This window comes from Garra rufa, chromosome 12, assembly GCF_049309525.1.
Source record: "Garra rufa chromosome 12, GarRuf1.0, whole genome shotgun sequence".
Classification (NCBI taxonomy): Eukaryota; Metazoa; Chordata; class Actinopteri; order Cypriniformes; family Cyprinidae; genus Garra; species Garra rufa.
Genome location: NC_133372.1, coordinates 9,025,490 through 9,041,865, shown reverse-complemented (window position 1 = coordinate 9,041,865; position 16,376 = coordinate 9,025,490). Strand labels below are relative to the sequence as shown.

At 34.6% G+C, this 16,376-nt stretch overlaps 1 protein-coding gene across 1 annotated transcript in view; it reads right to left on the bottom strand.

Annotated features, from left to right (window-relative positions):
• palm3 (paralemmin 3) overlaps positions 1–16,376 on the bottom strand; it is a 64,425-nt gene that overhangs the window by 9,660 nt on the left and 38,389 nt on the right. The window contains exons 2-5 of the mRNA XM_073851956.1: positions 13,374–13,428; positions 11,078–11,158; positions 6,458–6,576; positions 1,046–1,151 (exon numbers count right to left, since the gene is read on the bottom strand). Coding sequence (XP_073708057.1) covers positions 1,046–1,151; positions 6,458–6,576; positions 11,078–11,158; positions 13,374–13,421 — 354 coding nt within the window. The 5' untranslated portion in view covers positions 13,422–13,428. The remainder of the gene's footprint in view (positions 1–1,045; positions 1,152–6,457; positions 6,577–11,077; positions 11,159–13,373; positions 13,429–16,376) is intronic.

Below are 16,376 nucleotides of genomic sequence, written 5' to 3'. Positions count from 1 at the left end.
AGGCTGAAAATTGCTGCTGCTGAAAATTGAGCTTTGATCACAGAAATAAAAAAAATTAATATTTTCCATCGTAATATTTCACAATATTACCTTTTTGTATTTTTGATCAAATAATCACAGCCTAAGAAACTTCTTTCAAAAACATTACAAATCTTACTGACTGGATTCCAAAGATAAAAGATCTCAACAGTTCCTGTGTGTTTATGCTGGCCAAATATGAATATACATCAGTTGGATTCATGTGGCAGTTTGAGTTCATTTCTTTAGAAATTAATTTGTTTTGAGGAAACGCATACAGTATTAGACCAATACCCATCTTAAAAGATTAGTTCACACAAAAATGTAAATTTGCCAAAAATTGATTTACCCTCAGGCCATCCAAGATGAAAAAACAATCTCATCTACATCTTGGATGGCCTGAGGGTGAATCAATTTTCAGCAAATTCATTTACATTTTATGTTCATTTTTTGATGAAGTATTTCTTTAATTAGAATAACTTCAATCCTATAAGCAATAGTCTTATAGCAGTCCATCACAGCAACTCTGATTCAACAGCCTTCAGTGTGTGTTTTTAAAGACTAAATAATGTGTTTACTTACAGTTCAGCTGACCTCCCTACAAGGTTATTTGTTGTGATGGTAACGAGTATAAAGAACAACCCTGACTTGCTGCTACTTATTAAACAGCTCATAATGATTTCAGAGTTGTGCATTTTACAGTAAACTGTGGACATGAAGTGTATTGACTTTCCATGATCCTTCAGAAATCATTCTAATATTCTGATTTGGTGACATACATGATACATTTCCTTTAAGAACAGCATTTTTTGTAACATATAAATGTCTTTACCATCTCTTTTGATCAATTTAAATCACTCCTGTAGATCACCAATTTTAAAAATATCATACTGACCTCACATTTTTGAACACTAGTGTAAATAGTTTGAAAAATGATTTATGAGGTGCAAAGCTCTGGCATGAGCAGACATGTGTCAGCAGCAGATGTGTGTTCAGTGTGATCATGCATTCAGACATGGTGTCTCACCTTATGGTGTGTTTGAGCGTCTGTGCCAGCTTCACTGGAATCATCTTCAATAAGTTTCTTCAGTTTCAGTTCTTCTTCTGCCAACTGCTCAGACGTCTCCTGTAATCTAATGCACATACATGCATGTCATGTATTATAAAGCGGGAACCTATCTTTAACTTCTGTTTTTCTTTAAGCCAATAATACTTCCTTACAGACATACTTACAATTTTTACACTTGACATTTCCTACTAGAAACCATTTTTTTCTGGGAAGAGCAAGGTAGTGTTGGAGGAAAAAAGTATCAACTATTAACTCACAGTGATTATATTTTCAAGTATCATTCCAGCAGTATACAATACATGTTTTTTTTTTTTTTGACCACTCATAATGAATCATAATGAAGTCCTGAATGTCTTATTTATTTTGTCCACTTGGTTCATTGGTTGTTGCTAATTTACTAATTCATCTTGTATGGAAACCCATTTCTGCCAATTGACTTCTTTTCTCAGAATTGCATGATATAAACTCAAATTTGCAAGTTATAAAGTCAAAATAGTGGATATAAACTTGCACTTGTGAGAAAGTGGTAATTTGAGTTTATATCTCAAAATTCAGAGAAAAAAAGTCAGAATTGCGAATTTTTATCTTGCAATTCTGACTTTATTTTTAACAATTGTGAGTTTATATACCGCTATTCTGACTTTATAACTCGCAGTTTTGAGTTTATATCACGCAATTCTGAGAAAAGAATCCAAATTGCAGGCTTATATCTCACAATTCTGACTTAACTTGCAATTGCGAGTTTATATAATGCAATTCTGAGACTCAGAATTGTGATCTTGTATTATGTTGTTTTGCGAAAAAGTCATAATTGTGAGATGTAAACTTGCAATTGTGAGTTATAGTCAGAAAGTGGGATATAAACTCACAATTCTGAGTTTATATCTGACAATTCAGAGGTAAAATGTCAGAATTGCAAGATATTCAGAATTGTGAAGAAAAAAATTGTTTATCTTGCAATTCTGACTTTATTTCTCACAATTGCGAGTATACATCTTGCTATTCTGACTTTGTAACTTGAAAGTTGTTGTTATATCATGCAATTCTGAGAAAAGAAACCAAATTGCAAGCTTATATCTCACAATTCTGACTTAACTTGCAATTGCGAGTTTATATAATGCAATTCTGAGACTCAGAATTGTGATCTTGTATTATGTTGTTTTGCGAAAAAGTCATAATTGTGAGATGTAAACTTGCAATTGTGAGTTATAGTCAGAAAGTGGGATATAAACTCACAATTCTGAGTTTATATCTGACAATTCAGAGGTAAAATGTCAGAATTGCAAGATATTCAGAATTGTGAAGAAAAAAATTGTTTATCTTGCAATTCTGACTTTATTTCTCACAATTGCGAGTATACATCTTGCTATTCTGACTTTGTAACTTGAAAGTTGTTGTTATATCATGCAATTCTGAGAAAAGAAACCAAATTGCAAGCTTATATCTCACAATTCTGACTTAACTTGCAATTGCGAGTTTATATAATGCAATTCTGAGACTCAGAATTGTGATCTTGTATTATGTTGTTTTGCGAAAAAGTCATAATTGTGAGATGTAAACTTGCAATTGTGAGTTATAGTCAGAAAGTGGGATATAAACTCACAATTCTGAGTTTATATCTGACAATTCAGAGGTAAAATGTCAGAATTGCAAGATATTCAGAATTGTGAAGAAAAAAATTGTTTATCTTGCAATTCTGACTTTATTTCTCACAATTGCGAGTATACATCTTGCTATTCTGACTTTGTAACTTGAAAGTTGTTGTTATATCATGCAATTCTGAGAAAAGAAACCAAATTGCAAGCTTATATCTCACAATTCTGACTTAACTCGCAATTGTGAGATTATATCATGCAATTCTGAGAAAAAGAAAAGTCAGAATTGTGAGATGTAAACTTGCAATTGAGAGTTATAAAGTCAGAATAGTGGGATATAAACTCGCAATTGTAAGTTGCAATTCTGAGTTTATATCTCAAAATTCTCAGGTAAAATATCAGATTTGCGAGATACAAAAGTCAGAATTATGTTTTATCTTGAAATTCTGACTTTATTTCTCACAGTTGCGAGTTTATATCCCGCTATTCTGACTTTATAACTCGCAATTGCAAGTTTGCATCTCTTCTCACAATTTCGAGTTTATATCACACAATTCTGAGAAAAAAAGTCTGAATTGTGAGTTTATATCATGCAATTCTGAGACTCAGTTTATATCCCACTATTCAGATTTTATGACTCGCAATTTTGAGTTTATATCACACAATTCTGTGAAAGGAATCTAAATTGCAGGCTTTTATCTCACAATTCTGACTTAATAACTCGTAATTGTGAGTTTATATCATGCAATTCTGAGAAAAAGTCAGAACTGTGAGATGTAAATTTGCAGTTGTAAGAAAGTTGCAATTCCAAGTTTATATCTCAACTTTTTGCCTCACGTTTATTTGCCACTATTCTGACTTTATAACTCACAATTTTGAGTTTACGTTACGCAAATCTGAGAAAAGAATCTGAGTTGTATGCTTACATCTCACAATTCTGACTCAATAACTTGCAATTGTAAGTTTATATCATGCGATTCTAAGAAAAAGTCAGAACTGTGAGTTAGAAAGTCCAATTCTGAGGGGGAAAAAAGACTGATATGTTGTCAGAATTTTGAGTTTACATCTCACAATTCTGACTTTTTTTCTCACAATTGCGAGTTTATGTCCCAATTCGCATGAAATAAACTCAAAGTTCTGACTTTTTGTCTCTGAATTGCAAGATAAAAAGTCCAGAAATGGGCTTCAGCATTATATGCTTTTGGTCACAGTTTAGTTTGGGGACCAGTTCCCTCTATTTACTAACTATTAGCTACAACTTCAACTAAAGTGTTACCATGGTTTTTAGTAGCAATAAACACACACACAAATCTTATTACAATAATGTAGCAAAATAATATAACATTGAGTCATAGGCCACTGTTTATTCCTGTATCAGACTATTTTTTTTATATATATATTATGGTGATTTCTAGTTTATTGATGATATTGTTATTTATCAGTTCAAATGCAATTAAATCCAGATTGTTCCTGTGCGAGAAAATTACTACTTTTGATTGCAGAAAATTAAGCATGAAATCAAGAATGACTATTTACTTTCTTGATGCAGTCTCCAAGACTTATTAAGGATTCATCAGCGCATATAATTCCAAAGCAATGATTCAATCAAACTGTAATAACTTGTTTTTCATTTGAAATGACTTCCATTTCAGATGCTTTTCACGATCTGACCAATTCCCGTGCTACTATCCTGTTTCACTCAGAAATACATTATGAAAGTAAAATGAGTTGTGAACAACAATTAACACTGATCTCAAAAACCTTTGATTATACCTCTCTAAATGGCTTCAATGTACTTTTTATTAATAGTTTTTAAAAACTTTTGCTAAAGTGCAGCCTGCCTGTGATCATGATTGTTTTGACAACCTACAATTTCAAAGGAGCTTCCCCAGCAGGTTCCCAGAATACACTGTAGGTTGTTTAGGATTTACTATCAGACAAACAAGATGTGCAAGTGAGCCTGCACTCACGTGGACTCATTTACTCAATGGCAATCCTCTCTGGAAATCACAGCATGCTTTATAGCTATATAAAACTGCATTGTAACAAATACAGGCATTAAACGAATCACTCCTCATAGGACGAGAGGCCTCAGACGGCTGTTTACACACCATGAAAGTCTGTTCCCTATAGGGCTGTGAGCAGCTTATCACTGCCAAACTTTGCTCTGACTAATTAAAGCCCTGCTTCAACACAGAAGAACATCTCAGCGGCCGGCTTATTACAATAATCACCATCTCCTTCAGTCAAGCAAATAAATGCTGATCTGCAAAGCAAGAACATCAAATACTCCTTCTCACTCACACAGAAATAGAAAGATATTTTGGGGGATAAAAACCCATCACCTGCTTGGTGCTCCAGTACTTTGGCAGGAATAATTAGTGGTGTTTGCAAAGGGAAGCAACATTATTACCACTGTACGTACGATTTCAACAAACCCCTAAGTATTAATCTTCAGTGTGTAACTTATCTCATATGACAGTATATATAGATGCACTTCCAGAATTAAAATGTCCTTTATAATTTACTCACCCCCATGTCATCCAAGATATTCTTGTCTTTCTTTTTTTGAGGTTTTTGAGGGAAAACATTGCAGGATTTTTCTCCATATAGTGGACTTCAATGGATTGAAGGTTAAAAATGCAGTTTCAAAGGGCTCTAAACGATCCAAGCTGAGGAATAAGGGTTTTATCTAATGAAACAATCTGTCATTTTCTTTAAAAAAAATATATATATATTTATACACTTTTTTTAACCACAAATGCTCATCCTGTGTTGAACCAGAGTGCACAGAGTATGCATGCGCATTGCAGAGCTAGACAAGACGAGCATTTGAGGTTAAAAAGTATATAAATTGTAAATCTTTCTGTAAAATAACTGATCTTTTTGCTAGATAAGACCTGTATTCCTCGGCTGGGATCATGTAGAGCCCTTTGAAAATGCAGCGAAAGTGCATTTTTACCTTGAGTCCGTTGAGCACCATTGAAGTCCACTATATGGAGAAAAATTCTGGAATGTTGTCCTCAAAAAATGTCATTTTTTGCGACTGAAGAAAGAAAGACATGAACATCTTGGATGACAATTTTGGAGTTCTCATGAAGAAGTTGTTTCTTGAAATGTCAGGGATTTGCCAGTTGTGGTCAGAATTATTAGCACCCTAGAAATTGAAAAATAAAATATCTCTAAAGTATATTCTCAATTTTAAATGATTTTTAGCACATCAAGGTGACTTCAAACATTAAATTGTACAGCCATGACTTCCTGTTTTACAGGAGTATAAATATGAGTGAACACAAAAGCCAAATTCCCTCAATCATCCATCACAATGAGTAAAACCAAAAAATATATAGTTCTGATGTGCAGAACAAGATTGTTGAGCTTCAAACAATAGAAACAATACAAAGTAGCTGTATGAAAACAGCTAAAGCATTGAAAATCTCAATTTCTACCATCAGGACAATAATTAAGACATTCAAATCAAGAAGAGACCAAAACAATGTAAAGAGAGCACAATATCAGAGACTTTTGGATGGGCTCTGTTGACTCGTTCTGGCAAGCAACCATCTGAAACACACAACCAATGTACTAAAACACTCAGAAAACCCTTGCAACTATGTAGAAAAATTCTAAAAATACTCTGAACATTCTATTAACTGCATATGTGCAGTTTAGCAATGTGCTGAAAACAATTCAGATCAGCAAGCACATATAAGTGTTCTGGTAACCATCCACAAGCTCAGTGTTAAAAAAAATATGATGAAAAAAAAAAACATACTTGTTAATGTTTGTCTCTATCTCCTGAGCCTTAGAGCCCCAGAGGGGCGATCGAGGTCCTGTACTATCAGGAGATGTAGGAGGTCCTTCCATTAGCCACTGGTCTCTGAGGGACTTCCTCTGTGAGAGAAACAGGGAAAGGAGGAAGAGGTAATTAATGCGGCCGACGCATTATTTAAATAGATTTCTTATCAGCGGTTCACACTAACAGCCAAACAAAGGCATTGCAGTACACTGGCTTCTGGAGCTTAAAGACCTATTCACGCTGAAAGTTAATATTCACCATAAAAACATAAATGAATTGAAAGAATGCATTCCTATTCATTTCATTTTTTTAAAACCATATTAGAAAGCCAATGGGCAAATGTGACCAGGATGGCAAGGTTATGTTCAGGTCATGTCATTCAAAACCTGTCAGACCTTTGTTCATCTTCGAAACACAAATTAAAATATTTCAATGTCCTTATTACCTTTCTTGGCCTTGAATGTGTCAGTTGCATTGCTGTCTATGCAGGTTCAGAAAGCTCTCGGATTTCATTAAAAATACCTTAATTTGTGTTTTGAAGATAAATGGTTTGGAATGGCATGAGGTTGAGTGATTAATGACCACATTTTCATTTTTGGGTGAACTAACCCTTTAAGCTCACAAAAGTACAGTTGAGGTCAAAAGTTTTCACCCGCTTTTGAAATCACTAAAATAAGATCATAAAAAATGCATGTCATTGTTTATTTAGTACTGACCTAAATAAGTTAGTTCACATGTTTGCATATAGTCCACAGGAGAAAATAGTTTAATTTATAAAAATGACCTTGTTCAAAAGTTTACATCCCCTGAACAGTTAAACTGCCTGCTGTTCTTCAGAAAAGTCCTTCAGGTCCCACAAATTCTTTCAAATTCTTTTACAGCATTTTTGTGTATTTGAACCCTTTCCAACAATGACTGTGTGATTTTGAGATCCTTCTTTTAACACTGAGGACAACTGAGGGACTCATATGCAACTATTACAGAAGGTTTAATCGCTCATTGATGCTCCAGAAGAAAAAACATGCATTAAGAGGTGGGGGTGAAAACTTTTGAACAGAATAGAGATTTTTTGTATTTTGCCTAAATATCATGTTTTTTTAGTTACATGTTTCCCAGAAGACAAAATAAGTTAAATTTACCCTAATCTTCTAATTCAAAAAACTTTGTGTGAAATATCTTATTCCGGTCAGTACTAAATAAACGATAACATGCATTTTGTATGATCCCTCTTATTTTGGTAAAATAATTAACATTTTGCAGATTCTAAAAAGGGAGGTGTAAACTTTTGACCTCAACTGTAACTTATTGTTTATTCGGCTGTTTTTGTGATCTTGCTTAACTGCTGCATGATTTTAATTATTCAAGATCACATGAAATCTAAATCAGAAATGTGTGCCTTTGAATCTATGTATTTTAATCTCATCTATATATTAGAGTATCTCTAAAAGTTGACAAAAACTTGCAGATATAGGCAAAATTTACATTCTCTGTTGATAAAATTTGTGTATACAAATTTTTGTCTAATAATATCTCTAAAATGACAATATCCCTCCTACCCACAACTGTCTAGCAATAGCAGGAAGTATATTACGGTGGTTTGTTATGTGTGTAATATGAGTATGAGCATAAGCGGAACCAAAGGCTCAGAAGAAACCATATTCATTTAGGGTACATTTCACATCAGGAAAATGGTGTAAAAGCATATTCTTTCACACTAAAACAGCTATTGGTTTCAGTTGATATGTTTTATCATTGTAACTTATCAAATGTAACACCATTTTGATATTACACAGAAAAAAATGTTTCCCCGATGGTGAGTTTGTCAACTACTGTATGTTAAAGACAAACTGGATGAGTTGACTGGTAACATAATTGACAATTTCACCATTTTGACTCATAATTACTATAGCAAGCATTGTCTTATTTTCTTGATCAGGTTGAACATAACAATGTACCAACATACTGTAGCTGACAGGCAATTAATATATTTCTTGACAGCAGGTCATTGAAGATCAAATCATGTATGTAGGTGTATGTGTGTCTTTATTGTTTTTGTCAATGGTACAAGCTGTCAAGAGTGAAAAAAAGACAAACTGTTTGATATGTTCCTCCCTAACTTCCTGTTTCAGCAGAAGACAATGCAGAGAAAAAGGAAAGTGTTTTTCTAACCATTTAATGGGGTCTTTAAATTAAGAATCTGAAGAAGGTAGAAAAGCTACACTGCACTTGGAGTGAATAATTCTGCTGCAAAACATCCTTTATACAATTTAGAGCAGGTCAAAAGGTTAAAGTCTAAAATGAAATTTCCTGCTGAGCGTAATGTATTTTCACTCCTCTGTTAATTCCACCTCCAGCAGCAAAAACAAGTAACAACACATTTCTGAAAGGTTATATCAGGACCATCTAGAGTGTATTTCAAAAAATAATAAAACGCAGCGGTGTCTATTCTGACATGTAGATTGACGGGGAACTCCAAAACGTGCTCGACAGAGCTGCCACACAGGAAGTGATGCGCACCATAGAAACTGAAAATGCATGTGGACTAATGTAAGATAACACAAGACAACAGTCTGTGAGATAAATCTTTATCTACATGCATGATTTCATTATGATTATGAAGCCCAAATATAAACCTTACAAACACATGTTATGCTGCTTATCATAAGGGCGTTTCTTGCCCAATGGCCACTTTTATGTTTGAGTGGTTGCTTTTAAGTAATACAAAGTACAAAATGCATGTAATTTTTTATATTTAATAATGAGCTGAATAATATATTTCACATAAAATACATTTACATATAGTCCTCAAGAGAAAATAATAGTTGAATTTAGAAAACCCTGTTCAAAAGTTCACATACACTTGATTCTTAATACTGTATTGTTACCTGAATGATCCACAGCTGTGTTTTTTTGTTTAGTGATAGTTATTCATGAGTCCCTTGTTTGTCCTGAACAGTTAACCTGCCCGCTGTTCTTCAGAAAAATCCTTCAGGTCTGACAAATTCTTTGGTTTTTCAGCATTTTGTGTATTGACCCCTGTCCAACAATGACTGATTTTGAGATCCATCTTTTCACACTGAGGGCAACTGAGGGACTCAACTATATATGTGACCCTGGACCACAAAACCAGTCATAAGGTTGAATTTTACAAAACTGAGATGTATACAGCATATGTAATATCAATAAATAAGCTTTCTATTGATGTATGGTTTGTTAGGATTGGACAATATTTGGCCGAGATACAACTATTTGAATATCTAGAATCTGAGGGTGCAAAAAAATCAAAATGCTGAGAAAATCACCTTTAAAGTTTTTCAAATTAAGTTCTTAACAATGCATATTACTAATTAAAAATGACATTTATATATATTTATAGTAGGAATTTTACAAAAAATCTTCATGGAACATGATCTTTACTTAATTTCCTAATGATTTTTGGCATAAAAGAAACATCAATCATTTTGACCTATGCAATGTATTTTTGGCTATTGCTACAAATATACCCCAGCGACTTAAGACTGGTTTTGTGGTCCAGGGTCACATATATGCAACTATTACAGAAGGTTCAAACGCTCACTGATGCTTTACAAGGAAAAACGATGCATTAAGAGCCGGGGGGTGAAAACATTTGAGTGGAATGAGGAAGTGTACATTTTTCTTATTTTGCCAAAATATCACTTTTTTTCATTTAGTACTGCCCTTTAGAAGCTACAGAAGATACTTACATGTTTCTCAGAAGACAAAATATTTCATTTACCCTGATCTTCGAATTCTAAAAGTTTTCAACCCCGGCTCTTAATGCATCGTTCTTCCTTCTGAAGCATCAGTGAGCGTTTGAACCTTCTGTAATAGTTGCATATGAGTCCCTCAGTTGTCCTCAGTGTGAAAAGATCAATCTCTAAATCATACAGTCGTTGTTGGAAACACAGCTCTGGATTATTCAGGTAACAACACAGTATTAAAAATCAAGTGTATGTAAACTTTTGAACAGGGTCATTTTTATAAGACTAAAACGTCTTTTATGTGAAATATCTTATTCAGGTCAGTACTAAATAAAAAATAACATGCATTTTGTATGATCCCTCTCATTTCTGTAAAATAATTAACATTTTGCAGATTCTGCAAGGTGTATGTAAACTTTTGACTTCAACTGTATATGGTTACAAATTATTAGTGGATGTGAAATAACTAGTAGTGAGAGTGTGAAAAGTTTGCTTTAGGAAAAAAAAAATTCCACAAGGACAAAGGGCCCATAGTTGAAGAAACACCCATAAATGTACACACGTAGACACACAGTGTATTAAAAATTTGTCTTGGAACCAATAGAGTAAGAAAACAAAGGAATAGGAAGAGGGAACGCCAATCTGGAAATGTTATGGAAACAATGGAGAGAGAGAGAGAAAAAGTACACACTTCCACAAACACATCGTGTGGCTCTGGTGACTCTGTGCATTTTCGGTTTTTGTGTGTGCATTTGTGAACTTCCACTCCATGACGCAGCCTACTTAATACAAATGTGACCTGACATGTCTGGCTGCAAAACAGGGTCACAGGTCGTGCAGGCAAGCGTGTATTTGTGTGTGTGTGAGGTCACACCTTGAGCTGCTGAAGTCTCAGTCTCTCATCCTCAATCTCTCTCTTGGCTCGCTCCTGTTCCTCCTGCAACCGCCTTTTCTCCTGAAAGCAGAAAATATCACAGACTTGAAGTATACTTCAAACACCTTTTCAGAATATTCACACAACCTAACATGTTCCTTCTTCCTATATACCGACACCTGCTTTGCTTTAATGCGGCTTCCCACTAGCTTGATACCCTTTAGTTTTGTCAGGGGACGTCAAAATCGTGAAATCATATTTCCTGCACTCTTCAGTCTGTCACACTGACTGATAAAGTCTTCAATACTTATAATATTAGAATGATTTTTGAAGATCATGTGACACTGAAGATTGGAGTAACAGCTGCTGAAAATTCAGCTTTGCATCACAGGAATAAATTATATTTTAAAATATATAAAAATAGAAAATAGTACTTTTAAATTGTAATATTTAAATGTAATTATTGCATTTTCAATGTAGTAGTTTTAATGTTAATGTTATTTTCTGGTCAAATAAATGAAACTTCTTCCAAAACCATTAGAAAATCCCGCTGACTGCAAACTTTTATATGATTTATGAAGTTTATTTATTTTTTAAATAACCAATAGGTTTTTCTGACTTTTTTTCTCAGAACTGTGAGATATAATCTTACAATTGCAAATTATAAAGCCAGAATTGCTAGATATAAAGTCAGAATTGCGGGATATAAACTCACAATTGTGAGAAATAAAGTCAAAATTGTGATATAAAAACTGAATTTTATTCTCGCAATTGCGAGTTTGTATCTCGCAATTCTGATTTATAAAATTTATAACTCGCATTTGCTAGTTTACATCTCGCAATTTGGACGTTTTTTCTCAGAACTGTGAGATATAAACTCACAATTGTGAGAAATAAAGTCAGAATTGTAAGATATAAAGACAGACTTTTCTGACTTCTGTTTGTATCTCACAATTTTGACTTTTTTCTGGCAATTGCGAGTTTGTATCTCGCAATTCTAACATTTTCTCAGAATTGTGAGATATAAACTCACATTTGCGAGCTATAAAGTCCATTTCCGAGGAAAAAAAGACTGATATATTCACAGAATTGCAAGTTTAGATCTCACAATTCTGACTTAATAACTCGCAATTGCTAATTTATATCTCACAATTCTGACATTATAACCCGCAATTGCGAGTTTATATAATGCAATTCTGACTTTATATCACGCAATTCTGACTTTATTTATGAGAATTACGAGTTTATATCTTACAATTCTGAGGAAAAAGTCAGAATTGTGAGATAATAAGTCACAATAACCTTTTTTTAATTCAGTGGCAGAAACAGGCTTCCATAGGTTTTAGTTATGTTTGATACACAGCCTTAAAAAATAAAGTATGCAATACATCTTAAATTTTAGTAATGTTAGTAACAATCTCACATACAGTGTAAAACTACTCCACAGTAAAAGTAATTTTAATATGCAAAAAAAATATATAACTTAGATACGAAGATACAAGTGTCTGCAGAAAAGTATCATCTCTCCACCTGGATTGTATTTCTGAACCCACTGTTGTCCCGTGTAACCATATGCTTTCCATATTAGTGCTACATGTTTAAATGTTGAATATTGGACGTAATCAACCACTGAACCAGAGTCTCATCATGACTTGAAATAAATACTAGACTGCATTCAGAAAACATGAATATTTTGTATGTCAGCGAGCAGGTGAAGAGGCTCTTGTGTAGAGCGTCTTTGCTGTTGTCTGGTGTAGTTTACCTAGTCTGGACAGACTCCATCACACTTAATAATTTAGGGACCACAGAATGAGTCGTGAAACACATCTAACACCAGTTTCCATGCCTCTGCGTGTGTTTGTGAGAGACGCTGTACACTCTTAAAAATAAAAGCTCGTTGTGGGCATCTATGGATCCGTGAAGAACCTTTAACATCCATGGAACCTTTCCATTGCACTAAAGGTTGTTTGTAATGGAAAGAGGTTTTTTAAATGATTAAATTGTTCTGTTCTGTTTGAAACCACTAACAGTCTGTTTGTTGTCATGCATGTTTCTATTTAAAGCACAATTCATAATGGCTACCTCTGGAAGTCCACAGGTACTGCAATAATAAGTGTTGTCAAACAGCAGCAGACTCTAATATGATGGATGTGTCTGTATGTTTCTGCGTGACACTATTTGCAGGGCTTAAGCGGCGCTGTCATTTAAATGGTAAATTGTTCCAATGCATGCTGTCGACAGGTTCGGCTTGTCATATAAAGATGTATGAAATGCAAACATGGCTTCTGGGACGTACCGCTATAGCTTTCAGCCGCTGCTGGTACTTCTCTGCTTCATGTTCCATCCTGGACCTGGAATATAAGAGACATTGGTTGCATTATTTATCCCAGTAAATAGGTTTAATTTTACATTTAAAACAGTTGCTGTATACAGAGAAATAAACATTGCATGAATTATTTAAAATGACTAAATAGTTTTATACCTCTATACATGGCTGATTGCAATGGAGTAAAAGGGGTTTGTTATGAAATTATTATTATTATTGTTTTTTTTTAATTGCACTTTTATTCATGAAGGATGCAATTTTATAAAAGCTGCAGTAAACACATTTCTATCAAGATAGACATCAGTGGTTAAAGCTTATTTATTCAGCTTTCAGATGAATCTCTGTTTCGAAAAATTTGCCCTTATGACTGGTTTTGTGGTCCGAGGTCACAAATGCTGTACAGCAATGATGGCTATAAAGACTTTTTGCATGCAACGAGTCAGTTTATGTTGATGTTCAGGTGAAATTTCATCCTGAGCTTTGTTATTAGCTTGTAGCACTTCTCATAAAGTGCTACCACACAACAGCTCACTTAGTATTTTGCATAGATGAATCTTAGTTTCTCTTTCTAAGCATGTACCAACAAATCTTTGTTCTTTTTCTCATTTTAACTTCTGCTGATCAGTGTCAGATGTCTTGTTCTGATGACACTGGACTTTATTGTGTACTTCTCAGTGAAGCTTCTCCTGTAGCTGACTCAGTAAAGACTTTCAAAAAAGGTTTCTTCAGCAGCAAATCAACATACTAGAATGAATTCTGATAGATCATGTGACACTGATGATGCTGAAAATTCAGCTTTGCATCACAGGAATAAATTGCATTTTAAAATGTATTAAAGTGGACATTGGATGCAAAGTTAACTTTCCCGTGGTGTTTGCATATAAATGTGTGGACACAACCACCCTACAATGATAAAAAGCTATTCACTTATTTTTTTAAACCCCAAAACACCTAAACAGTCTGAATTATCAAGTCGTTTTCATTTTCTGAGCAGTATGATGTCATATTGCTCAGGCCCCGCCCACGACTGCTGACGGACTGTCCAGTATTAGCATATTTCCACCCTCAGGCAGTTGTACACTGTATTTTCTCTGTGCTTGAGAGACAACAATGTCTCATAAGCAATGCAGGTGTTTCGTATTTGGAAGTAAAAAGTGAACATAAGAGTCTTCATTTTCTCCCGACATCAGAGCCACTGAGGATGCAGTGGATTAGTTTTGTTTTTGATGGTAAGGTGCCACCAAATACACAAAAAATGGAAGAGGGGGCGGGGTGAGCTGTAGCTCATTATCATTTTAAAGGTTGTATCAGCGATTTATAGCCTAAAACATAAAGTGTCAAATTCAGCTGACCTTTCATCACGATCCGCTCGCTGTCTGCCCCATAAATTGTCTGTGAAAAAAACGCGTCTCTCTGGTCAGCCTAGGGTCCGAGATATGCCAAAAAAAACAATCGGCACTACCAACCTTTCCACACAAAAACAAACAGTGTTCCAACCAATCAGTGTCAGGGGTTTGGTGTTGTGGACTTTCGCTCCGCCTCCCTCACGTCCCAGCACCAGTAGGAAAGTCCACAACACCAAACCCCTGACGCTGATTGGTTGGAACACTGTTTGGTTATCTGTGGTGTGTTGATAGCGCCGATTGTTTTTTTGGCATATCTCGGACCCTAGGCTGACCAGAGAGACGCGTTTTTTTCACAGACAATTTATGGGGCAGGCAGCGAGCGGATCGTGAAGAAAGGTCAGCTGAAATTGACACTTTATGTTTTAGGCTAGAAATCGCTGATACAACCTTTAAAGAGCCATGCACCGAAGCGGCTCGCTGTGAACAGAGCTGTTTTTGACAAGGTAAAAAGGGTGTTTAGGAATTTTAACCAAAGTATGTTACATACATTTCATGAAGACCGTAAAGAATGTCGTACCAACTTGTGGAAAACGGGCATCCGATGTCCCCTTTAAAACAGAAAATAATTATAGTAATCAAGCCCAGAGCATTGTGGGTGTTGAAGTTTTCCCACCTTTTTCACCACATCCCTTTTTACTGTTTTCTCTAGTCATGAAGCTCCAACACAGCAAAAAATGCTTTTCTTACTTAGAATTTTTGTCTTGTTTCCAGTCAAAATATCTAAAAATTCTTAAATCAAGAAATATTTTCTAGACAAGTAAAAATTATTGTCTTGTTTTCAGAAAAAAAACAGGTCAAAATTAGACAAGTTTTTGCTTGAAACAATCTGTGAAAAAAGGGGTAAGCAAAATAATCTTGTTTTCTGTTTGAAATATGATTACCGTATTTTGCTTGTTCTAAGCAAAAACCCATTTAATTTTGACTTGTTTTTTCTGAAAAAAAAAAAATAATTTTTACTTGTCTAGAAAATCTTTCTTCATTTAAGAATTTCTGGATATTTTGACTGGAAACAAAACAAAAACTCTAAGTAAGAACAGCATTTTTTGCAGTGAACAACAACAACGGAAAAAAAAACAACAGCCAGCTTTTATTAAAATCCCATCTCGCCAGCAGTGAATTAACCCTTTAACTGACTATGTCAGCATTTTTCTTAAAAATCAAGTGCATATATTTAATATTTTATATATATATTTTATAGACTGAGCAACTATTAAATGTTTTCAGGAAGACATTTCATCATCCTCATAGCTATCATACAGGCCTGAAGCATTAACGGAGAACATGGTTCATTGCAAGAATTTCACTTTCAGCTCTGAGTGCTGAGAACAGAAGCTGTGTGTTCCCTTCAGGTCACGTTAGACTCGGCATACGTGAACTCACACAGATTGAGTCGTTTGATCCTTGTTGATGTTCGTACCTTGAACACCCCGCAGTAGCGAGTCTGTTTCTTGGGGAGGGAAAAAATAAGGGTGTGTATAATAAATATATGGAAGTGCAAAAGCTAAACAGAATAAAGCCACCTTCGTTTGAGATTGTGCCAACGAATACAGCCGGACCAGTAAATACA